Here is a 24,277-nt window from a genome sequence, read left to right on the forward strand (position 1 = left end):
AAAACAAACAACAAAAAGAGCAAAACATTTCATCCTGGCACGTCAATGGGATTTAATTCACATGAGCAGAATGCTTATGGGTTGATGCTCGCATGATGACATGAACAAATGGGAAAGGGATCGAGTGTTATTAGTATTCACCTTCTCTCCCCGACCACCACGCACCCCTGGTGGACCCTGATGGATGGGGACACACACACAAATACGCACAGACACAATTATACTGAGCTTCACAGTGAAAAGTAGCACTAAAACTGTTCTGCTGCATATGAAAGCTGACTGATTTCAAATGATGGGAAAATACAGATTTTTTTTCAGAGAATAGTAAATAGTAGCCTTTTTATTGCAACAAGTCGGTCATGTTTCCTGCTTTTTTTCTTTTTTTTTTTTGCAGTTTTGGGGTTTGCAGTAGCGCTGCTCCATACCATCCATCCATTATCCGCCGCTAATCCGGGGTCGGGTCGCGGGGGCAGCAGCTTCAGCAGGGAAGCCCAGACTTCCCGCTCCCCAGCCACATCTTCCAGCTCTGCCGGAGGGATGCCCAGGCGTTCCCAGGCCAGCCGGGAGACGTAGTCTCTCCAGCGTGTCCTGGGTCGACATGCCCGGAACACCTCACCAGGGAGGCGTCCAGGAGGCATCCTAAACAGATGCCCGAGCCACCTCATCTGACTGCTCTCTACGTGGAGGAGCAGCGGCTCGACACTGAGTCCCTCCCGGATGGCCGAGCTTCTCACCCTATCTCTAAGGGAGAGCCCAGACACCCTGCGGAGGAAACTCATTTCGGCCGCTTGTATCCGAGATCTTGTTCTTTCGGTCGCGACCCACAGCTCGTGACCATAGGTGAGGGTTGGAACAAAGATCGACCGGTAAATTGAGAGCTTTGCCTTCTGGCTCAGCTCCCTCTTCACCACGACAGACCGATACAGCGTCCGCACTGCTCCATACCATCAATTTCCTTTCCAATCTGGTACTGTGTAAAATTCAGGCTGGTATCAGCGATACTGAACCGATACCAATACTTGGGGCAAATAACTTACCGGTAAGGTGTCTGGTATAAGAGAGTTTGTATCATATCATAACTTGATAAAGAATACATCACATCAAAGTAATTTGTGCATTTTAAACTAGACATTTTATAATACTGGATGGCGCTAATTAAAATCAGCAGCAAATATTTCATTAAACAAAATACAAACCACAATCATTTCACAGGAGTGTCAATAACTACATTTAAAAAGTATATATATATATATTATATTATATTATATTAGCAAATTACCCCAGTGGTTTTAAAACTTTTCACAAGTAAAAAAAATTGCTTGACACGTACCAACATAATTCTCGACATTAAAATACAGGAGAGCAGTAGACCTAAGCGTTCATCAAAAACAAGACACTTTAACACTTTTATTATTTCTAAAAATGATATTTCTTATTATACGCCACAGTAATATTTGGCATTTGAAAATGAACACTGAGCTTAATTTTTGTAAAATAAAAATAAAACTGCAATAAAATAATGGTTTCATTAAAATGTATTACACATAAAATTTAAATTGTAAATAGACATGTAATGAATCACAGAATCATAGGTTTGACTGTTATCAATACAAATCCTTTTTAGATCAAAAATTTGACAATGATTATTTTATTTTTTAAATCGAGTTCAAATTGAATTTAAATCGATTTTAGATTCATCATTACATATCAAGTACCTGGATAATATTATTAAACATAATTATTATATTCTAATTATGATTGAATGCAAATGCTTTTACTACGTATGTATGTGAGCATAGGTTGACAAAATCTACAGCGCTTAGATTTTTTTCACATGGCGAATAATTGGGGCCTAATGTAAAATTGTTAAGAGGGCTTTTCTTATCTCCAAAATAAACCTGTACTGTGTAAAAGTACTAACAGCATTTATATTTACGTATGAAAAAAAAAACCTCATCAAATCATATAAATAGCTAGATTTCAAACAGTCATCATAACCACGCATGATGTTTCCCAAGATGCTTTTTCTCATAACAACTCTACCGTATTTCTGGAGCACTTCAAAAAAAGACAAGCGTCCTTTGGAGGAAATGTGATGATAGAAGCACAGAACTGGAAATAAAACTCATTTTCATTTTTAATGTAAGAAAGCGGTACACTTGCCTTTCCTGTATCTAAAGCAATACCAATCATCCTGTGAAGCAATTTAACAACAGAAGAAATACAAACTGCAAAGTCCAAAGAGAGCTGCGTTTATGCGCTGTCTTTTAGAAAGTCACTCGCCTTGAGAGCATTAATCACTTTTTATGTTTGTCATAAAAAAAAACAAGGCTTTCTATTTATTATTTGTAGGTTTTACAATTAACATTAACAATGTTACTTATATCATTGCCTGCGCAAGGTTTTATGATGATGACAGTTTGACAATGGAGTGGCTAAATTAAATTTCCTTTTGAAATTGGCCCAGCAATGGATTGTATTCAACCTTTCACTGCACTTAATCCTGTAATATAGCAACCTCGGAAGTAATGCCAAAAAACAGCAACAACTGATGTACTCACTGTTAGCCCCCTCTCTCCATCCAAACCAGGGCGTCCCTCTTCACCCTAAAACATGAACCCAAAAATGAGGATACACAAGCACATCAGTGTGTATGAGTATGTTCTATTTGGATAGCGGTGATCTTACTCTTGTTCCTGGGTCTCCCCTTTCTCCTCTTGGACCCGTCACACTAAGTCCAGTTTCGCCCTGGTCAAATAAATGATGTGCATGCACTTATAAACTTCACTGGCATTAGTTTCAAAAGTGTGTTGGATCGTTGTTACCTTGTCTCCTTTGACTCCGTCTACACCAGAAGAACCCTGGAAAGTGCAATTTTAAAGGCTGAGCTTTTCTTCATTAAGTTAAATTGAGTTAACTTAAATATGGGATCGAAACTCACTGCTTGGCCAGGAGGTCCAACGGGACCAGGAGGTCCGGTATTTCCCGCCCGGCCCAGAAATCCTTGGAGACCCTTAAAATGACAACTTATTTTAGAGCGATACCAAAGATATTCAAAAAACTCTCGTGTAACACTCGACTAACCCTCTCTCCCTGTGGCCCAGGTGGTCCTGGTTCTCCAATTTCTCCTCTCAGACCAGGAGGACCAATAACTCCGGACTTCCCCGGCAGTCCTGGCGGACCCGCTGAACCAGGAAGACCTGGATCACCCTTAAAATTGACAGACAGTGGCAGTGTTGGGGGTAGCTTCCTTAACCGAAACGCGACATGCTGCATGTGCTTACTCACCTTCAAACCTTGCGGTCCAACATTACCTGCAGGACCTAACATTCCTATGCCCCTTTCTCCCTGCAGCACAAATGTGTCACTACTTCCACTCGAATGATATGGAATTGTGAAGGAAACAATAAATAACACACCTTATCTCCTTTTGGCCCGGAAGGACCTCGATTTCCCTGAGGGACAAGCAAAGACTTGATTAGCAACATCAAGTGTTAAGGAAACACAAGCTGGATTTAAGTTTAACTTGCCCAAGCTGCATCAATATCAGTCATTCTTCACAGAGGATAATGAATGTATGCCTGTGATTGCTGTTAGATGATCTGGCTCTGTGTTGCTACGGTGTTTGTATTCAAATATCTGAGGCCTAAAACCATGACACCAATGCTATTTGTTAGCCCATCTATGGTGTTTCCAATTATGCGTTAGCATTAAGCTAGCGATCTTTAAGGCACAGTTTTGTGGTTGTTTTAAATACACACATGTAATTATATTTGTTTCACATTGAGTTTGACAGCAAACTTCAGCAACTCTAATCTCGTTGCACACTCGAGTACAATGACAATGAAGGGATTTCTGATCTGATCTGATATGAAATTGACAAAGTGCTGCCATACAGCAAACAATCTCCGTCTCTTTCAAACGAATCATATATGAAACGTAAATTTAGAAGGACAATAGATACTCACATTTTCTCCCGGCTGTCCTGCTTCACCAACCTCGCCCTAATGATGATAACATATGCCAGTGAACAACATCAATTATATTATACACCGCATGTGATGCCACTCACCCGTTCACCTTTGATGCCAGCAACACCTCGGTCTCCCCGGCCACCCTAAATGACACAAGTGAGGTGACCCGTTTAAAAAAAGGACATTTGTCCACCGTGCCCTCATTCTCTGGCAACTCACCTTTTCACCAGGTAGACCTCGCTCTCCTGCTATTCCTGGTAGTGTTTGTCCTGGAAGACCCTGAATTGCAAGGAAGAGTAACATTTAGGCCAGAAGCTTGCCTTTTTATTTAATGTTTACCAAATCAATAGACCCTTTCAAGCTTCAACACAGTTAGGCCAAAAGAATATTGAGCCAACTTGCAAAACGGCCTCACCTTTTCTCCTCTGACACCAGGGGGTCCTGCTATAGCCTGGTAGGGAGAAGAAAAAGGGAAATAAAATGGTCATAATTACCTGAGAAGCACAGTGTGGTGCTTTGTTTTAAGGAATAATAGCATTTGCAATATAGCTGTGGGAGATTATTTCAACATGACTTTCTTCTTATTCCACTCCGGAGGTGGCAATAGTTGCAGCCACTTGAGTGTGTGTGTTAATATAATTATGCAGTTTTACGTGTTCATTGTTGGAAGGCTTTGATGGTTCACTTGCAAGAATCAACCTACCATGGTTATTTTATGTTCTTGGAAATTTCAAATTTCAAACTACAATTGTATCATAAACATTTTTAAGAGACCACAATCCTGCCAGCTGTTTGTTCTCCAAATATTATCTGCTGCATATTAGGGGGAACAAAGTGGAGGTACACAGCAGTGAAATGGGTGTCGCAGGTAATTTATCAAACAGTTGAACTGCCTGACAGCGTCGCAGTGGCTCTGTCCAAGGTGCTGAGCCCGAGGCGCTCATCTGTGAGGAGGCCACTCAACAAACTCGTCACGGGTCATGTCAGCAGCACAAACAAGAGGCAAAGACTGATATGAAATTCAACTCGAATATATAAACGACCATATGACAAATCTCAACTGCTACACATCATTTAATTAAGGTACATCTAATGGCACCCAAGAGAGGGCCTTTATTGAGACTGTCGAGATTCCACAATATATATTTATTTTTGTAATCTGAGTTGGATTTCTCTAATGTTTGAGAATGGATAAGTTCACAAAAAATTTACACCTCTCAGCTTGTGCTTCAAATATGCTATTGGTGAGTGTCTAGCATCACAGGTAGAGAGCGCCGCTATCAAACTGAAGGCTCGGGGGCATGAGTGAGCCACGGGCATCATATATTGGGGACCACTAAAGCAGATATAGAGTGTGTATTTGATTTTTCTTGCCAGATGGTTTTATTGTACTGCTCCTCTCACGAAAATGCCGCAGTGTGTTTTTCGGTGTGACGCACCCATTGCAAACTTTGACCTTGACAGTCAATATTTGGTGTTCTTTATCTTGGCATGTGCTTGAGAAAATAAGCCTTAAGTGTCCTTCCTCTTTTAGCCAATCCACAAAATCAAGAGTACCAAGCTCCTCTCTCTTGGTACGGTACTTAAACAAAAGGATGCCAAAAAGTGATGATTGCCCTTCCAAGTAGTGATCCAAAACAATTACATCGCCTACTGATTTGCATCGCACTTCATGGTGGAAATGGACGCTAAACTTTTAAGCAACCAACCGGCCGACCAATTCCATATTGAAGTCCTCAGAAAACCCCGCTTTTGTAAATCAACATCAATTATGTGCCACTGCATGCATCACAAAGTTTGCCAGAGTGCGCTTTCAAGTTAGTGCATGTGTGTGTGTGTGTGTGTGTGTGTGTGTGCGCCAATGCTGCAAGCTCTGATGTTTTGATGGCTTGCGGCTCATGCAGAGGGCAATCAATTGCACCAGCCTTTGAGAAAATTATGACTATGTAGTACTTTGGCATGAGTCATTTTACAACCAGATGCATGCACCTAACGCATTTCCTCAGCTTAAGAAATATTAAGTTAGTGGATAAATGACGAGGCCGGGCTCTGATGTCATGTTGCTTAATTTGAGTCAAATGGAAGGGTGGAGTATGTGCAAGTATATTCCGGAAGACTGTATATCAATGTTTGTGACATTGACTGTCATTCTTACTCTGTTTGAGTTTAATTTAGAGGTTCACTGACAGAATTAGAACAAGTCCAGGCCAATCTCCCAAAAGATTTCAGCAGCCATTTAAATGCAGAATGTCAAAAGCAGAGTAAGGCCAGCATTCTCCAGAGTCAGCTTTCAATTTCAAAGACGTAACAGTGCGAAGAATTGTGGCGGAGTGAAGGTGGTGTGTAATGTGCTTTGCAGGTTAACTGAATACCAATGACAAAAGCGGGCCGGGTGGTAAAGAGATTTACATGTTATTTGTCAGGACAAAGACATTCCGAGCCACCAGATGTGTTGTTTGTGCGTCAAGCTAAGATTTGTGTTTTGGCAACACAATGCGTGTCTGCTTGTAAAACTGGCCACAACTTTCCATAGGCCATCTCGAAATTCTCATTAGTGGCTGGGCAAATTGTCTATGAAGGGATGCATGGCTGATGCTGAACTGCACATTGATGGCTCATCTGTTTGTTTTTGGATGAAGCAAGAAAATGTAAAAAAAAAACAAAAGCACAGATCTGAATGCACAATACAGTTCACTAATGGGAATTGTTGGCGCTCTGAAGCAACGGAATAATTAAACACTATTACATATGCAAATACTAGAGCCTGCTGAGTGGTAAGTAGATATTCAGCTATGTGTTAAGGTTATTTCCCACTCGTAACTGGTGTCCTGTTGGATGGCAGCAAGTCGCCGGACAAGTATATGGACCATACCGTACTCGGTCCAGTGTGGAAGAAATGCACAGCCTACTACGGTTTATAGATGTAACACATCACCGAGACACTAATGGGATTGTGGTCACAGTTCTTGGGTGTAATTTCATTTTAGCAACATGTGACTTTGGCCCACGAAGCAGTGTGAAGTAATAAACTGTTTCAAGGTGCTACAAAAAGTAATACTGACTATAAACAAGACCAAATCCTGAATCAAATTTAAAAATAGAAAATGATAAAAGAGGGGAAAAAACCCTGCTTTTGATACCACATCAAAGCGGTAAAATCATGCAAAATAATCATATGAATAAATATGAAACCTTCCATTCAAACTGCTTATCCTCACACGTGCGACGATTTTATGGAACTTTTGTATTCTTGAGACAAACAAATGGTGTTTGAGTGTTTTTCCAAACACTTCAGGTAGGCACCCTTACAGATTTAAGAAGTCATTCAATAATGCCTTCCCTAGAAATACAATAAGTAACGTACATAATCAAATTTCATACGGTAATTATCTGTCTGTCCATCATGCAAATCAATATGTAATATATTAACACACTGGATAAGGACCAACGTTCTGAATGCAGATTATCTGAAAATCTAGGCAAGTACTTTGTGCACAACAAATTATAGCCAACTGCTGGGCTCCAGGCCAACTCAAGAACCTTTACAGAACACAGAAGGTTGACTCATCATCATCATCATCATCATCATCATCATCAATTGGACAAACAGCAGCAGCCAGGCCAATGGCCCCCTGAAGGAAGACCATGGAGCGCTGTGCGTCAAATCAAAACGATCTCTGCAGGATCCTAATAATAGCACCGCATTGGTGCAATTTTATGACTTCTGGCGGTAAATCATCATGCCGCTTGGATGTTGCCCAATAACCTGGCAGCTCAAACCACTGCAAAATATTCTCACCTTCCCTGGAGGACCACTGTCTCCCTGCTCCCCCTTGAAGCCTGGCTGACCTGGAGGACCAACAATGCCCTGCGGATTAGAAATAGTTAAGTGAGTGAAAACGACATAAATGACACAAACACGCATGGACAGTATGACATACGGACACAGTGTGATACGCACACACGCAAGGAAACAAACCTGCTTCCCTGGCAATCCAGGTAATCCATCTTTCCCCGACACTCCATCTCTTCCAGGTATGCCAGGCTTTCCTGCTTCACCCTATGAGATGCCATATGTTTATTTTTGCTTGATGACACTCTGCATCATTTGTACAGCTGTCATTGTCGGGGGTACTACAGCACTAATGGTACTCTTACATTACGTAAAGACTCTCTGTACTTATGTTTTCACATCCTACAGTAATGTTCTTTTTGTTATACACTAGTTGCTTTATATATATATATATATATATATATATATATATATATATATATATATATTCGCAGCTAGGGCTCTAGTTTTGTGACAAGCTAGTGGAATAACGCTACGCCAATGTCGGTTATCGTAAATGAGCACATGCTGGTGGTTCTGTGAAAAGGTGGGCTGCGCCACTGTGGGAGTGGTCACAGCTTCTTTAAGTCGTGCCGTAGATTGCCAACATGGTGGAAACACAGCTGCACACTTGGAGACCGACCCCCCTATTCGCTCCTTACTGCAGCTGTGCTGCCAATTGAGATAAGTTAAAAAACATAATAGAATGATTCAGAGGGTTTGTTCATATATTGATGAATGAAATATGTCGCGTTAGTCCATCTGTTTACCCTGCATGGTAAAAATGGTCTGAGCAGGCGGAAGGTTTAGATTGATTTTCTGCCATTTCTAAGATGCTTGCCCACCCAGCTTGGTGGAAACTGGTCTGGCAAATTGGTCAACATGTGCCGCGAGTCCTGCGCCAATATGAAAATCTGGATCCACCGGCATGCGTGGCATGGCGGCAAACTATTGTTTACGACAATAGAGCCCTTGTCGGCATCTTGGAGTAAGAATAGAAGACGGAATTTTCCTGAGACAGCGTGCTTTGATTTTGGTTTACAGAAAAAAATAATTTCATGCACCAACTTATTTAATGCATTTAGCTGTGCAATCCATGCAATAATTGAAAAATTGTAGTAGTCAAACATTGTAAATAACAAATACTACTTATTGTAAATGTCTTTCAGATATACATTCGCCACATAATTCCCACTACGAGATTAGCTGGAAATTAAACCACACAAACAGGAACACCGTTAATTGCTTTTATGTCTAATTACTTACAGGCACAAAAAAATAACCCATACATTATTTCATCACTAAATACCACAAAGCAGCAGCACAGTGCTCAACGCTGCATACTTACCACCTGCCCTGACAAGCCTGGAGGCCCCTGTGGACCCTGCAGGAGGAAATAAATACAGCAGTATGACAAAATACACCAACAGATGACATTCTCAGCGAATTTCAGGAGGAAACATGAGAGCATTTTGCTTGGAGTGACAGGGTGGCTGATGGGAAACACTTACTACAGCTCCTGGAGGACCCGGGTTTCCTGGCAGTCCTGTGCTGCCTTGGGCACCAGGAGGACCCTGCAAAGAAGCTGATAAATTCACTAGAACTCTCAATTGTTTATGTGGACGCTCCTGGAATATTGAAGTAAAATCCCTCAATAAGAAAAACACTGGAGCCTTACCTGAACGCCGACGCCTGGTTCTCCTTGATTACCCTGTGGAACACATTTCATGATTTTACTCAGTGGGAAATAAAAGAAATATCATTTCAGTGCACAAATATTGTTTGCTATACATGTGTGAAAACTTAGTGAGCTCACCTTCACGCCTGGGGGGCCAGGAAGTCCATTTGGGCCTATGGAGCCCTGATAGAAAGATAAATTGTAAAGACATTAAAAGTTGGTTCGCAGAGGTTGAATCAGGGCAAGTGGGTTCTTCGTGATTGTTAAATAGCTTTCACCTTTAATCTGAAAGGCTTCTTCAGCTATAATTCATCTTTTTTTTAAGTGTGTGCTTGGGTCTAGTTTTCGTTCTTTTTGTATTTTCGCAGATAACGGGTGGATTGTAGAGTTTAGAGTTTTTGTGACGTGGGCACTTGAAGACCGCCTTGCAACCCGATAGATTTATGTCCATTTGTGAAACCCCCAGAGCTGTGCCACGGCCAAGGTGGGTGATTTTTAAAAATAAAATTAAGATGGTAAAAATAATAATGAATTGATTTCTACAACGATTCAGAGGGTTTGATACATGTTGTTGTCATATTTATGAATGACATGCAATGACATCGATCATACACGGCCACAGAGCTCAGAATCTGCCTGTCTGCTCCTTAATCAAATTCACCAAAATCGCGTTAAACCACTTGCGCCACAAATTAGACCTGCTTCCAGCTGGTCTAAAGATTAGTCTCCTCGTCCTCTGGCCCCTGGAATGCCCAGCATGGCGCAGGATGGCAAATTTCCAAACACGTGAAAAGGAGGTTTTTATCGGCACAAATCAAGATGTATCAATTTTATGCGTGTGTGTGCGTGAGTGTGTCTGTGTGTGGCTCTTACACTTAACCCCCTGATGCCAGGCTCTCCTGGGTTTCCCTAAAAGAGTGAAACACAAGTAAAGAACGCATTACTATATGAAATAAAACAATATGTAATACACTTTCATTAATAAAAAAAAAACATTTCAATAGTTATAATTTAAAAGGCAAACACATATCTGACAGGCGGGTCAGCATAGAGGATGAACAATGTCAACAAACAAACAAACAAACACTCAGAGATAAGCTTTGTGCTACTGCAACAGGGGAAAAGCCAAGATCGAGCTCAGCATGCACAATTAGCAAAGCCAAGTGACAACAACACTACATATTTGGACACCGCCAAAATCGAAGCAACATCCCCAAACCCATAAAGCCGCAAAAAATCCTGGAGGTAAGTTTAGAAAGTCTGGATGTGAGCGGACATTCATATCATCTCGTCAAATAAAATCTGTGGTGTTTTACATATTTAAAATAAACATACAAAATAGCTCAAACTTCAAAATAGGTGACTTGGACCCCAATGCCTTGGGGAACAGAGTAGTCGACATTAATATTTCAAGAAGAACCTGTCACTTTGGTTGCTACTTCCAATACAAATGGAAAGATTAAAGAGGTGAAATCTGTCTGCGAGGAACATGATGTGCACGGCTCAATAATAACCATGTCTAGATTGCCCAGGGAGGGTACAAAGTCACATTTCATAGATGGAGATTCTTGCAACTCATTTGCATCCAATCATGCAAGTGGTAAAAGTGGTATGGAGAGTTAGGATTTAAACAAAAAAAAAAGAGCTCAGTAAGAGCTGCTGATGAATACCGGATGCAAAAAATCCATAGAATCAAATATGTTATTTGAAATACTAGCATACTGTTATTGCCCCTGGAAGTAACAACATATTCACCTAGCTTAATATATAGACAAGTTTGATATATTTTTTTTTTTTTCCCGTTTTGACTTTTCATTTTCATTTTTTTTTTTTTTTTTAGTTTTAGCATTGTGGTACTTGTTTATATGTGCAGTAATTGAGCAAGATAAGAAAAAAAAAGCTCACTAACTATTATGTAACAAAGTAAAGAAAACTACAAATACCAAACCATTCAACCTTCCTTCTTCGGTACGGTCGCACAGTAATCCCGAAATAAATACATTTAAAATAAAACGTCGAAGATCATGTATGATATTAAGTGACAAAGATGAAAACAACTGACATTTTTGCTCCGATTATTCAGTTTTCATTTTTTTAAAGCACTCTCTTTTTTATTACACAAAAATGTCTATTTTTTTTTTCCAATTCTTGTTTTAGTTTCGTAAATTTTCGTTAACCATAAAGACCTTGGTACAAAAGTGACAATATGTATCTCAAATGATTTTTGCAATTAAATTCATTGTTTAAATTGAACATAGGAAGTATGTAATATTTGACTTCATTTTAGTATGAGCAATGTGAAGTCTTAGACTTGATCACTTTACTTGGTTTACTCACCGGTACTCCTCGAGGACCAGAAAGCCCCGTTAGACCCTGCTCCCACGTAGAAGGAAAGAAAACAAAGATTGTTAAGAAGTGATTTTCACAGCTTGGCAAATATATTTGGACTTAGAGTAATTACTCAAGTGGTTGGTTTTCAGACAGGTTTTAGATCGGCAGCATGGAAAGTACAATGTCTCTTTTCTGTTGCTTTATGTTCAAAAATAGTAAAGTAAATTCATCTAGTACTACTCCAATTCTCCATTACTTACTGGTTTTCCATCCTGACCAGGTTTTCCGGGTTCTCCTGCTATTCCCTGAAATGAAAGCAAAAATTTTACAAAAAAAAATAATGGCATAATAGTTGTAAGATTGAACCTTTGACTTCATTCCATTAATTGTCAAAAAAAAATTTTTTTAAATGGCAACAAACCTGTGAGCCATTATTCCCCTTCTCTCCCGACTCTCCTCTTCCTCCTTTATCACCACGAGGTCCTTCAATTCCCTATGAGTCCCGGTGACGCAGCATTTACAGACTTGCCGTGATGAAATATGGCAAAGCCTAACAAGGCATTTAATTCTATTGCCCGTAAATCTTACCCGGCCACCTTTGGTTCCCGGTTCCCCAGGCGCACCGGGGTCTCCTTTAGGGCCTGCAAGTCCAGGAGGGCCTCTGGTGCCGGGTGCACCAATTAGAACGGAGTCAGCAGATGCACCCTATTGTGGAAAAAAAGAGTTTGTCCGCTTGTTTTTCATGCTTAATGAGTCCTGAATATCGACATTTAAAGTGCATTAACAATGACTTCACCTTTTGACCAGGTGGACCAGGCAGGCCAATAAGCCCCGCATTACCCTGAAGAAGAGAAAATATAATAAAAATGATTTCTTAAAGGGTAAGTTTGCAATTTAAAAAAAGAAAAAAAACTTTTTATCACATTTATTAAAATATGTTTTTCCACAAATATATTGATAAAATCCCCCCCTTTCACCACAAGTTAAATGAATCAATTTATTCCACTTACAGTATTGCCTCTATCTCCTTTCTCTCCTCTGTCACCCTGAAACACAGATGTGCACAATCTTAGCAAAAACATATTCCGTCCAATACAAAATCCCTTGTACCTTCTTCCTTACCTTGTCCCCTGGTCTTCCGATGTCTCCGAGTTCTCCAGCTCGCCCCGGAAAACCGGGAATACCCGGCTTTCCTGGCTCTCCGGCTGGCCCTGTGGGTCCCACCGGCCCTAGCTCTCCAATGGCTCTCCCTGGGGGTCCAGGTATTCCTACCAGACCTCTCTCTCCTTGTTCCCCCTTTGCCCCTCTGTCACCCGGAAGGCCACGTGAACCCTGTTGTCAGATGGGTAAAAAAAAAAAAAAAATGCATTTGCTACAGTCCTTCTTGGTTCATCATCATTATCCAAGCTGAACTTACATCTGCACCAGATGCTCCTCTCATACCGGTTTCACCCCTGTCTCCTTTGTCGCCTCTTTCTGCCTTCACCACTGGAGCAGCCACAGCGCTGTCTTTCTTGTCCACAACTGCCTTCAGGTCAGACACCTGTATCGATAGCAGAACAAAAGGCGATAAGAGTGTCTGCTACAGGTGTCAAACTGTGAAATGATTTCAACCAGTCCATTCCATTCCATTTCAACAGCTTGGAAATTGCTTGTAATCAGTATCCTTTGTGCAACTTTTCTGCTGTTGAGTTCGGAAACAATTTCAGACTAGGGGTCGTGTATCATCGGATTTAAAGCTAGGGTTAGGGTTTGGAAGTGGGATTTCAAACTAAGGTTAGATTTTAGAACTAGGATTTAGAATTTGGGTTAGGTTTAGAAATAAGCATGGCAAAGTGATTTAATAGCACATTGTTTTAGGAAAGTGTTGATGGAGAAGCTCATAATAACATTTTGCTCAAAAAATTTGATTTTAGGCCATGTTAAGAGTCAGAGCAGTCGAGGTTATGTTTAATCAAAGGGATGGTACATGAGTTATGATGCTCATCAATGATAAATTTTGATCCAAGGCAATAAGCTTAGTCCAATCACTGTGCATCCAATTTTTCATTTTCTTATTGACTATTAAAACTCAGACAACACAATTTAATGGGATTGAAGAGCTTTTTACACATTATAATCGGTTTGACAAGACAAAGCACCACTGGACAGATGTCATATTTATTTTCCCAGATAAATCAATTAAAGTATGTAATATTTTGTAGTTGCTACATGTGAGATGCATGTGATTACCACGTCTCTCTCAGGCAAAGATTCTGGGTTGAAATCTTGTTACAGTCTTTGGGTAAGGCATGGCAGCTTTATTTTATAGAGTGCATTTCATTTACAAGGTAACTCAAAAGTGCTTTATAGAATTTCAAAGCAACATTTAAAAGCAAAATGGAATATTTAAAGACAAACAAATTAAGACATTTAAAAAAAAAAGACATTTACAATCAAAGTAGAGAACTAGTTTACTAAAACTGCAAAAACATGATTTTGGAAAGATTGATTATAGAAAAGTAGCAGAATTTTTTAATCTATTCTACATATGACTGGGGGCCAGTGTAGAATCTTTATTTAGGACTAGAGTAATGTATTCTGATCTTTTAGTTCTGGTCAGAACCCATCTGCAGCGTTCTGAATGAGCTGCGGCTATTTGATGCTCTCCTGAGGGAGTCCAGTCAAATGATGGTTACAATAACCAAGTCTAATGGAGATAAAAGCATGAATAATCTTCTCCTGGTGTACAGTTTTTATGGTGCTTGCATTTTAGGTTAATTATGGTAAGACTCTGAATTGTCCGTAGCTGTGAAGGTGGAAGCGAATGGTTGTTTGTATCGATGTTCCCTCTGATTGACTATCGACCTGCGCTGTGAGTAACCTCTCTCATGACCAAAGTCTGCCCAACCGCAACAATGAACAGGATTAACAATAGAGGATAGATGGAAACCATTCAATTGAATTTTGTTGACTGACTTACTTCCTCGCCAATTATCTCGTTTACAATGCTGTACAATACAAAACAATTCATAGAATAAAAGCGCTAACTTTGCTGACTTGGACGGCGGTACACCAGATTGGCGTCAGTCTAAGTTCAATTTAGCTAATACACATGATTTTGGATTGGACAAGGAAACTAGATTCCAAATAGCAAAATTCCCTCTACAATATTTAGCTCACATACCTGAATTCCAAGGTTGGCCAGTGCCTTCTGTACATCCTGGTAATTGAAACACAGAAATATTTAGCCCCCCAAAAAGCAGACACACTACGTAATTGAAATACAAATGTGTTACCACTGCAGTTCCAGGTCTGCCAGGTGCGCCGTCCTCTCCTGGGTCGCCCTAAAAAAGAAGCATCCAAGCGTGGAGTAAACTCACCATCCCCACATGTTCAATGAAAGTGACAAATACGATGAACTTACAGTTTCACCTTTAAAACCAATCGGACCTCGCTCACCCTGGAACACGAAAGTTCACGTCAAAAGAAGACCGAAGTGTTCACTGATTCAAAGGCAAATAAGGACAACTTACACGAGCACCAGCAGCACCGGGAATTCCAGGTACGCCCTAAAGGACAGGAGGAGAATGACAATTGTCGCTTTGTGATTACTGCCCTTGAGGTCCACGTCAGTGTGGGTTTCTGGAATGCATTTGTGGACTTTGATGATATTTAATGAAGTCTAATGATTGTGCACCTTGTAATTCTACAGCGGATATTACTTCGATGATGGCTAGACAAGTGTTATGCGAAAAAAAAAAAAATCATATCACTTGATCTTTGACTTTTTAGATATTAAATGATATTGCTTCATCATTTCATAAATGGCAAATGAAATTCTATTCTAATCAAGGGGGTGAATTCTTCAAATAAATCCAAAAGGAGCTTTGTTAGGTCAAAGTGATTTTTGCCCACCAAATTCTAATTAACACAAGTGGATATTTATGCCAGGTTTCATAAAATCCCTTCCTGAGGTACTGCATTCAGGAAAAAAAAAAATAAATATGAGATGTGAGGTCGCAGTGACTTTTGATCACCAAATCTAAATGGTTTGCCCTTGAAAAAAAAATAGAACACCTATGCATTTTTTACAAGGTTCCCTGGAGGTGTTCCCTGAGAATGGGACCGCATAATAGAACTCCCCCGGCCATGGCTGTCTCCAGTGTGGAGGCAAAAGAAAACGAGCAGATAAGGCTGGGAAGGAAGCAGGCGCATACAGAGAGAGATTAGATAAAATACACATCACTGCAGCTACATGTGGGAGGGCGATGCGGCTGGGGATAACACGACCACACAAGAGTTGAATATAGAGAGAAACGCACGCACAAACCTGCACCCTGCATGTCTGTATACAACAAAAGATTAAGGCTACAGAGAACGATTATTTAGCACATAATGACGGTGTGCCCGGTAGCCGTGAGCGCACTGCGGTAGGAGCAGCAGTGTGTGTTAATCTGCAATGTACGTTTTAAGAGTGTTATTAACGATGGTGAAATGCAATTTCGTTCAAACTCACAGGTGTTCCTGGGGGCCCTTGAGGGCCTTGGATCTGTGCTGCTTCAACTCCTTTCACGTACACGACCTGAGTGAGATGTGCAGCGTATAGATTGGTAATGATATCATAAACTAGAAACGGACTTGGATATGTTGTGCACATATACAGTTACAGATACTGTTGCTAAATTGAAATGCCAAAGAAAGTAATGAATTCAGGTTTGTTGAGCATCACAGAATGTCACTGAAAATTACAGGGATTGATATCGCATTTAATCCACACCAAGTAATAAAATCTTCTAATAATGCCTCGACATAATTACATAATTTCCAGTTGAACAAATCGCCTTGACTTTAATCGTTTTACCAAAAATGTCCAATACAATGATGCGTTGAGGTACAAGCTTAATCTGTGCCGTTGTCACACTTATAACGCAAAACAGTCAAATAATCTTTCACTAGTGAAATGTATGAAAATACCAGCCTCTGTTTTTAAGTAAAGAAATTAGCATTCTATTACACAGTGCTTTGTTTAAAAAAAAAAATGAAATCTTTAATTGGGAGAAGCATTAAACAGTTTGGAGCCGCTTTTTTTTTTTTTTTTTTTTTTTTTTTTAACTATACCCAAACTTCTGCTTGACGTGAAAGGAGCAGAGTTGGATTCACTGCCACCAAACAGGAACAAAGATATTTTCTTGCAAGTGAAAGCAAAAAGTAAAAAAGAACAGCCAAACGACTCCTGGTATCTCAAAACAATCTCAGATTGGGTCACTCGTATCTCATAGCACCACTGTATTTTGGAAGCAATCAATGTTTTAACCATGAAATAAAAGTTCACCTGTCCCGTATAATTTCTACAAATGTTATTACAGGCCAGTATAATGATGATCCCGTTAATTTCAGAATAACATCAGCATTGACATTATGATGCCAACCATGAATGGGCTCACCCTAAATATCGCGAAAAAAGTTTTTGGTCAGTCCCACCTGTCCAGGAGGACCAATGCTTCCAGGCAGTCCAGAAGGTCCCGCCGGGCCAGAAGGGCCTGAAGGTCCAGTAAGACCTCGATCTCCTTTTTGCCCATCACGACCCTGAAAAAAAATCATGATTACACAACTAAGCCCGTCCCACAGCTTTACTTCCTCCCAGCCCATCGTGGCGAATTGAACTATAACATCAAAGCAGGTGGCCAGTGCCACCTCTCCACTGATGTCCTACAGATTAATGGGAATTTGCACATGAAAACAGACGCCTGACATTTGGCACCGCTCTCAGAAGTGTCTCCCTCTAAAAGGTTTTACAAGTTTGATCATTAGATGATAGGATGAGATCAGTGCTAGCTGAGGCTGTGACTGAAGGTGATACCGGACTGAGCCAAAGTTGAGATGGTACACAATGAAGTAAAGCCAAGTGACAAAATCAATAAAGGAAGTGCTGGGAGGAAGGTGGAGAGCCACAGAGGACACTATGTAAAACCAAAGTGACAGCACAGACACTTGAGTAGAATGATGATGGAATTGAGATTTGGCAATACTGACATCTCGACCAGCAGCTCCAGCCTCTCCTCGATCACCCTGTAGATGAAAGAAAAAAAGTTTCACTAAGACATGCACATGCACATCATCAACCCTAAGGAGGATGAAAATAAACATTGAACAAAAAGTCCAACTGAAGTTTGCCAAAGAATATATGCATAAGCAGTTCATTCCTAAACCACTTTTTTTTATAAACATAATACTGGTCAGGTAAAAGAAGAACCCAACTCTGTGTGAAATGATCATAAAATGGAGCACGAACCTTTCGACCATCCTCCCCTGGCAAACCATCCTCTCCCTGTGTAATCAAAACAAACTGCATTAACGACTCTACAGGAGGAAAAGGAATGATGGCCAGTTTTGCGGTAGGAGCACTCAGATAATTCAGTGGCACCACTTTACAGACTCAATCGGGACAGCCATTATGCAGTCAAGCCTGAAATAAAAGACTGCAGTGTTTCTAACCAGCAGACATCCTTTTCAGGAAAGAGCACATCAACGCTATTTCCAACTTCACAAGACAGAGATAAGTGCATTTATACTTATCTAATTCTGTTTTCTGACTGAACATAATGGAAACCACACACACACACGTTTGCATGTTGGAATCTGATTTATTACCATTTTGCCAGGAAGCCCAGGTTTACCATCTTCTCCTGCCTTGCCCTGAAACAACACACAAAACCGCACGCGTTTACAAATGGAAACAAAAGTGTAGCATGTATGTGTGTGTGTGTGTGTGTGTGTGTGTGTAGTGGCTGGACGCGTACTCACAGGTGTCCCTGGAGTACCTGGAGCACCCACTGGACCTTGGGGACCCTGTTCACCTCGAAGTCCTGCTAAACCCTGGGAAGCAGTTTTGGTATTTTAAGCACATTTCATCACTCTGACGCACTTTTAATCAAAAGCGGAGTTTTAATACAAATTACACTTACATGTGAATTACACCCGAGATGTTAATCAGAATGTTGTATCGGATCTCAGGCTATTGTATTCAAGTCTAACTAATGATATGGCCGGCAAGATTAATATTTAAATTCATTTGTACTTTTTTGGAATGTCAACCTCCTAATCATTTAAAAGTTATAAGAATATAAATGTTTACATTTAAGTGAAAAAAACAGGAGTGTCACTGAGGTGCATCTAATCTTGGAATCCATTTAATCTCACAACTATAAGATGAATCATTATCTACTTGAATAGTAATTATGAAAATGGCCATTTTAATGTGACAGTCTCCCATCAAGATTTCCTTCAAGTGAACGAACAGCTGCTAACATTTCCACAGTGCCCTCTGTAGGATGAATGTATGAAGTGCATGTCACGCAGCCTTCCTCCAGAACATCTCACAACAGGATGGGTCAAATAATGGAACTAAATAGCTGAATGTGAAAATGATCGGAACAATTTTCTTCTAATTGTATAATCATCATAAAGATGAACTCACATCTCTTCCGGGATCACCCGATTTCCCAGGATCACCCTGCAATTTACACACAAGAAGAAGAACACAAAACGTATTAGCGGTGGACATGTTCTCCTTTGGATAATGTTCAACATACAGCATTTTTGTCGGGTTTGGAGCTCCAGTACCCTCTGACCAGGTGGTCCGGCTACACCTGGTTTACCATCCAGACCAGGACGACCATCCAACCCGGAGGCTCCCCGTTCACCCTGATTACACAGAGAAATTCAAATTAGAGCCAAATCTATGACTCGCTACAGCTCGGAGCCACCAGACGACCCAACAGACTAACCATTCCAACAATCTCCTTGGAGGACAATTTACAGGTAGATAAAGAGATGACACTAAACAAGTAACGCAGGCAATTAAATCAATGCAGAGGGGCAAAGACTTGACAGGTTGTCGATTGAAATATATAAGGAATTTGCTGATAAGATTGACACCTGATACCAAGCAGATTGCAACAGGACCTGTCAGTTCCTGTTTGATGTCTTGTAAAAATGTGACACTGGATCATTATTTTTGACATGGATTAAAATTATATATGACAATAACAATATCGCTGAGCATTTTTCTGGCATATTGGTTGAATCTGGTGGTCGAGCCTCTCGATATACCATTTACAGCAATGTTCCCTGACATTTTTTAGACAAGGAACAGATTCCATGGACCGGCAATCTTTTGTTCATACTAGTGGTGGTGGGAGGTGCTATATATCTCAGCACCCCTGCTACAAAAAAAAATAAAAATACAAATCTGTGTGCCCAAGCGCCAAATGGGCTCCAAAACTGCCTCTTTCATTTGACCGTACAAAAACAAAATGCCAAATTTTGATTAGAAATGGAATAGTACTGCATATATTTACATATTTCGTATTATTGAATGTTTTCATACAGTATTTAGGAATTAAAGTTAGCTATTTCATTGGCAGGTCACATTAATATCGGGTACTTCAATTTATAGTCCTTCCTTTCAATTTTAGATAATCCCAAAATAATCACTACAAAAATATTCAAACGGTTGAATTAAGACTAATTTAGGATGAAAAAATATACTTAGAGATGTTGGTGGGTTGGGATTACCCACATTTCTTTGATATCATTGGGATGATAGTATAACTAAATCACTGGATTTACACAGACTAAGAGAATAAAATGGGTCACACACATTTGGGATTATTTTTTAAAATGGGGAGACATTTCGATTCAAAGCAGTAAAGCAGGTAGCAAAACCAGGAGCAAATAATTTTTTTCATCCATCTGTGCTTGACAATGCATTTAAATATTGACATAAAATCTGGTTGATATTCGTCTGCGGCACGTTTATCCTGTTTGTGTCCCACCAAAATAAACATGAGATACCCAGATCACATTACTTTAGGATTCTTCACAGCCATAGGAAGAGAATATATGTGCATCTGTGATTTACAATATGATAAGAGACTTGAAACCAATAACATGGGATCAAACTAAAATGGCAAGAGGATTTCAGGGATGTGCTTTATGAAGATATGTGGCCACGTAATCGAGAACTGTGATCCTCGAAGTATGATAAGAGTACCACCAATGGTACGAAAAGAGGCACTGCATTAAATCTTCAAATTGCATCATGTCACAATGGCTAAAAGTTGTATTTTTTTTAATGCAGTAAAAGATATTTGTTTAGCACAGTTCAGTTGTGTTTAATGCAATTGCCTCTAAACTTTTCGGAACTGCTGCGATGCATTGATCTTATAAAATAGAAACAAATATAACTAACTACTGTTTATGGGTAGTGTCTCATTAAACAAATATCATAAATAATTAAGAGGCTCAGTTAGAGCGCCATTTCAAACCTTCTCTCCAGGCGTTCCTCTTTCTCCACTGTCACCCTGAAGAAAAAAAAAATCATGGGTGGTAAACATAAATGAAACACAAATAGGACTATATTTCCGCACGGATACAGTTCTAAGTAGAGGTACATTGACAGAAAGCGAACTCACTCTGGAGCCTGCAGGCCCACGTTGTCCCTCAGGACCCTTCGGAGAGAGCAGGGAAGGAACAAGAAGTCACACAGGTTTACCATCCATGCATAGCAAATCATCAGGGAAAGGGGTCAGCGTGCATACTGATGCATACACTAACGCTTATCAGAGACTCGTGGAAGCATTTAGAAACGGCAAGTAGGAGGTAGACTCACTCTGGGGCCTATGGCGCCAGGAGTTCCGGCGTCACCTTTCTGACCGTTGCTTCCGTTTGCTCCTACGTTGCCTCTGTCTCCCTGACAAGCACAACCACAGCATCAACACAAGATAAGTTTTATACGCATTGAATTCGATTGGTCTTTTTCTCCAGACATGGGGACAATGGCCGTGTCAAAAAGATTCCTGATGAAAGCATGTATTATTAAGTGGGATTGATTAGAAAGAATTACTCAATATTTTCCTCGCCTCTTTAGATCTGCACGAGCAGCAAGCTCGATACCGAGGGTCGAGCTGAAAATCATGTCGCCAGTTTCACCCACTTAGCCACATGCAGTATTTTAAGAATGTTCCAAATTGGTGCTTTAGCATGACAAATTTAATAATAGCTTAATTTTAAGGCAGGCAACTGTCAACTTGGCTGTATTTTCCTTGAAGCGAAGCCCCCGTGGTGCAGTGGTCTGAGTCCAAATCAGAAGGCAGCATGTTTAAATCATCCATCCATCCATCCGTCTATTTTCTACCACTTATCCTGTTGCGAGTGAGCTGGAGCCAGCTGTCTGTGGGCGAGAGGCGGGGTACGTCCTGCGCTGATCGCAAGTCAATTACAGGGCCTATCTAGACAAACGACTATTCATACTCACATTCACAGCATTCAAAGCATTTTAGAGTCTTCAGTTAAGTGAGAAAAAAACACTTTAAATCCTGATTACATTGTATTCCAACAAGTCATGCCAAAACTGATTCAAATTGTGTTTGTGGGAGAATAATTAAAGTGGATAATCAATCAACATGAGGGGGTGCCATGTTGATCGAAATCCTTATCAGCTGCAAACCGGAAGTGACGACGAAGTGCCAGTAGAGCGTTGCAGCAGGCAATTGAACTATATCAGCAGATTGTAGCAATGAATTTTTGCACGTGCGACACTATCGGTCTTTCCCTGCCAATTTAAAATGTTGAACATAGATTAATCTATTAATGTCTTTGAACGCTCCACTCTCTGAGTAGTCTTTTGGAGTAAATAAAAGGCATAACTGAAACGCTTCCGAACTGTGTCAAAGGTAAGTATGATGATTCATTTTCACCTCCTGCTAATCCTTTTATTTATTGCATCACCCGTGACTCTAAGACCTTTGAAAAAGTGTCACTGAGAGCCGTTCCCGCAAGCCAGCCGGCCGACCATTAATGTGAGCTAGTCGATGCTTGATGGCACAAACTTGGGCTGTATACCAAATTAATCAAACGACGGCATAATATATCAGCCAATTATTAGTGTGATAAATTAGCATGATGTTAGCGTGTTAAATTAGCGATTGAAAATGATTTGCGGGTGGTGTTGTGTTGATGTTATTGCGCCTGATAAGGTATTACAATAATAATCTGAATGATGCAGTCTTTGGTAATAAGAGTAAAATTAGATTTTTTTTTTCCGAGATTTAAAGGCAAAGCGTAACTGTGAGGTAGACATGCTAGCTAGCCACATGGGCCCTGTTTGAATCATGTCAGGGTCAAAGCGGGACTCACGAAAACGTACATTTAACTGATGAGTTAATGGTCTTCCCGAACAACAAAACATAACTTGTGAGGTGGATGGATACACTGTAGGTCTTTATATTGTTACCATGGCAACTCTGCCCTGCTGGATTCTTTGGCCGCCTTACTGCTGCTACAAGTTCTACATCTGTTTGAACCGTATTTTTAAATAGTCATTACAGGTGACATTTTTATTTAGTTTTTTTTTTTTTTTTTTTTACAGTCTCTTTTTCAATGATTAAATGTGCAATTCAACAGCAATTACAGTTGACGTGCCGTATAATCTTTTTACACACCTTCTCCCCTTGCTCTCCTTTTAACTGGCCTTGGATGTCAGCCTGGTTGAGGAAGAACAGAGACCTTTACATGAAGTTATAGAACCACCTGTTATCACAATTTACTGAATATAGGGTCATTAAATTAAGCAATTGCAATAAATCTTGTAAAAAAATGGATGATTTGTGTATTGATGAACAGAGTTCTGGAATGTTACGTACCAATTTCCCTGGTGCTCCTGGAGGTCCTTGAATTCCCTTCAGGACAATAATGAAAAATGTACATCTTTTTTCTGCTGCACGTGTCAGTGGATGCATATGACATGAAAGATGTGGACCAACCTGTACTCCCTTCTCTCCTCTGGGGCCCGTGAGTCCAGGGCTGCCCTGTGAACAAATACCGATCAATAAAGATGTTAAGCAGCTGACCTTGCACTTGTGGAAAGGTGTGCCAACTTATTGAAAAGCTGTCTGTATGCATAAATGTGGGCCTCACATTTCGGCCCTGCTCTCCTGGATCTCCGACGTCTCCCTTCTCTCCAGGCCGTCCTGGCTGACCAGAGAGTCCCTAAGGGCAAAACCATCCAAAACAAAAAAATGTGTCTATGCAGCAATGTGAATATTTTAAACCTAAATTCAGTCGATGAAACTTGTCATACCCTCACTCCTCGTTCTCCAGCCTTGCCGGGAAGTCCTGATTCCCCCTGAGGGAAGATGCAAGCAACAAACAACAGTGAAACACCGCAGCCATGCTGGGATTGATGTAAATGGAGGTCACTTAAGTAATCACGATTCATTGTCACACATTATAATCAAATGAGCTGCCATTGCGGGTTATGCCACCGTCTATTACATGTGTGATAGAAGTGTTCAGAGACACAAAATGTCTGCCTCAGTTCGACCTAGAAATGCTAATGCGCAGAGAATAGAGACAAAAGTCATGTAGAGAAAGTGGCAATGACATCTACGAAATAATCACCGTGATTACATTTGAACT

General features: G+C 40.4%; 1 protein-coding gene across 1 annotated transcript in view; it reads right to left on the reverse strand.

The window, feature by feature from the left end:
* Positions 1 to 24,277, reverse strand: part of col7a1 (collagen, type VII, alpha 1) — a 53,880-nt gene that overhangs the window by 6,610 nt on the left and 22,993 nt on the right. Inside the window, exons 53-95 of the mRNA XM_088308902.1 lie at positions 23,940 to 23,984; positions 23,777 to 23,848; positions 23,623 to 23,667; positions 23,503 to 23,538; positions 23,302 to 23,343; positions 21,471 to 21,551; positions 21,274 to 21,309; positions 21,127 to 21,162; positions 19,421 to 19,501; positions 19,275 to 19,310; positions 18,602 to 18,673; positions 18,449 to 18,493; positions 18,090 to 18,125; positions 17,831 to 17,866; positions 17,279 to 17,383; positions 16,314 to 16,379; positions 15,331 to 15,366; positions 15,222 to 15,257; positions 15,094 to 15,141; positions 14,982 to 15,017; positions 13,233 to 13,358; positions 12,938 to 13,147; positions 12,826 to 12,861; positions 12,612 to 12,656; positions 12,404 to 12,520; positions 12,237 to 12,308; positions 12,076 to 12,120; positions 11,822 to 11,857; positions 9,623 to 9,667; positions 9,485 to 9,517; positions 9,318 to 9,380; positions 9,155 to 9,190; positions 7,954 to 8,034; positions 7,774 to 7,842; positions 4,390 to 4,425; positions 4,194 to 4,253; positions 4,073 to 4,117; positions 3,420 to 3,455; positions 3,289 to 3,348; positions 3,085 to 3,210; positions 2,942 to 3,013; positions 2,826 to 2,861; positions 142 to 177 (exon numbers count right to left, since the gene is read on the reverse strand). Of these exons, the coding sequence (XP_088165028.1) occupies positions 142 to 177; positions 2,826 to 2,861; positions 2,942 to 3,013; positions 3,085 to 3,210; positions 3,289 to 3,348; positions 3,420 to 3,455; positions 4,073 to 4,117; positions 4,194 to 4,253; positions 4,390 to 4,425; positions 7,774 to 7,842; positions 7,954 to 8,034; positions 9,155 to 9,190; positions 9,318 to 9,380; positions 9,485 to 9,517; positions 9,623 to 9,667; positions 11,822 to 11,857; positions 12,076 to 12,120; positions 12,237 to 12,308; positions 12,404 to 12,520; positions 12,612 to 12,656; positions 12,826 to 12,861; positions 12,938 to 13,147; positions 13,233 to 13,358; positions 14,982 to 15,017; positions 15,094 to 15,141; positions 15,222 to 15,257; positions 15,331 to 15,366; positions 16,314 to 16,379; positions 17,279 to 17,383; positions 17,831 to 17,866; positions 18,090 to 18,125; positions 18,449 to 18,493; positions 18,602 to 18,673; positions 19,275 to 19,310; positions 19,421 to 19,501; positions 21,127 to 21,162; positions 21,274 to 21,309; positions 21,471 to 21,551; positions 23,302 to 23,343; positions 23,503 to 23,538; positions 23,623 to 23,667; positions 23,777 to 23,848; positions 23,940 to 23,984 (2,547 nt within the window). The remainder of the gene's footprint in view (positions 1 to 141; positions 178 to 2,825; positions 2,862 to 2,941; positions 3,014 to 3,084; positions 3,211 to 3,288; positions 3,349 to 3,419; positions 3,456 to 4,072; positions 4,118 to 4,193; positions 4,254 to 4,389; positions 4,426 to 7,773; positions 7,843 to 7,953; positions 8,035 to 9,154; positions 9,191 to 9,317; positions 9,381 to 9,484; positions 9,518 to 9,622; positions 9,668 to 11,821; positions 11,858 to 12,075; positions 12,121 to 12,236; positions 12,309 to 12,403; positions 12,521 to 12,611; positions 12,657 to 12,825; positions 12,862 to 12,937; positions 13,148 to 13,232; positions 13,359 to 14,981; positions 15,018 to 15,093; positions 15,142 to 15,221; positions 15,258 to 15,330; positions 15,367 to 16,313; positions 16,380 to 17,278; positions 17,384 to 17,830; positions 17,867 to 18,089; positions 18,126 to 18,448; positions 18,494 to 18,601; positions 18,674 to 19,274; positions 19,311 to 19,420; positions 19,502 to 21,126; positions 21,163 to 21,273; positions 21,310 to 21,470; positions 21,552 to 23,301; positions 23,344 to 23,502; positions 23,539 to 23,622; positions 23,668 to 23,776; positions 23,849 to 23,939; positions 23,985 to 24,277) is intronic.

This window comes from Idiotropiscis lumnitzeri, chromosome 11 (genome assembly GCF_059441095.1).
Source record: "Idiotropiscis lumnitzeri isolate Australia: NSW breed Sydney's pygmy pipehorse chromosome 11, RoL_Ilum_1.0, whole genome shotgun sequence".
NCBI classification, from domain to species: Eukaryota; Metazoa; Chordata; class Actinopteri; order Syngnathiformes; family Syngnathidae; genus Idiotropiscis; species Idiotropiscis lumnitzeri.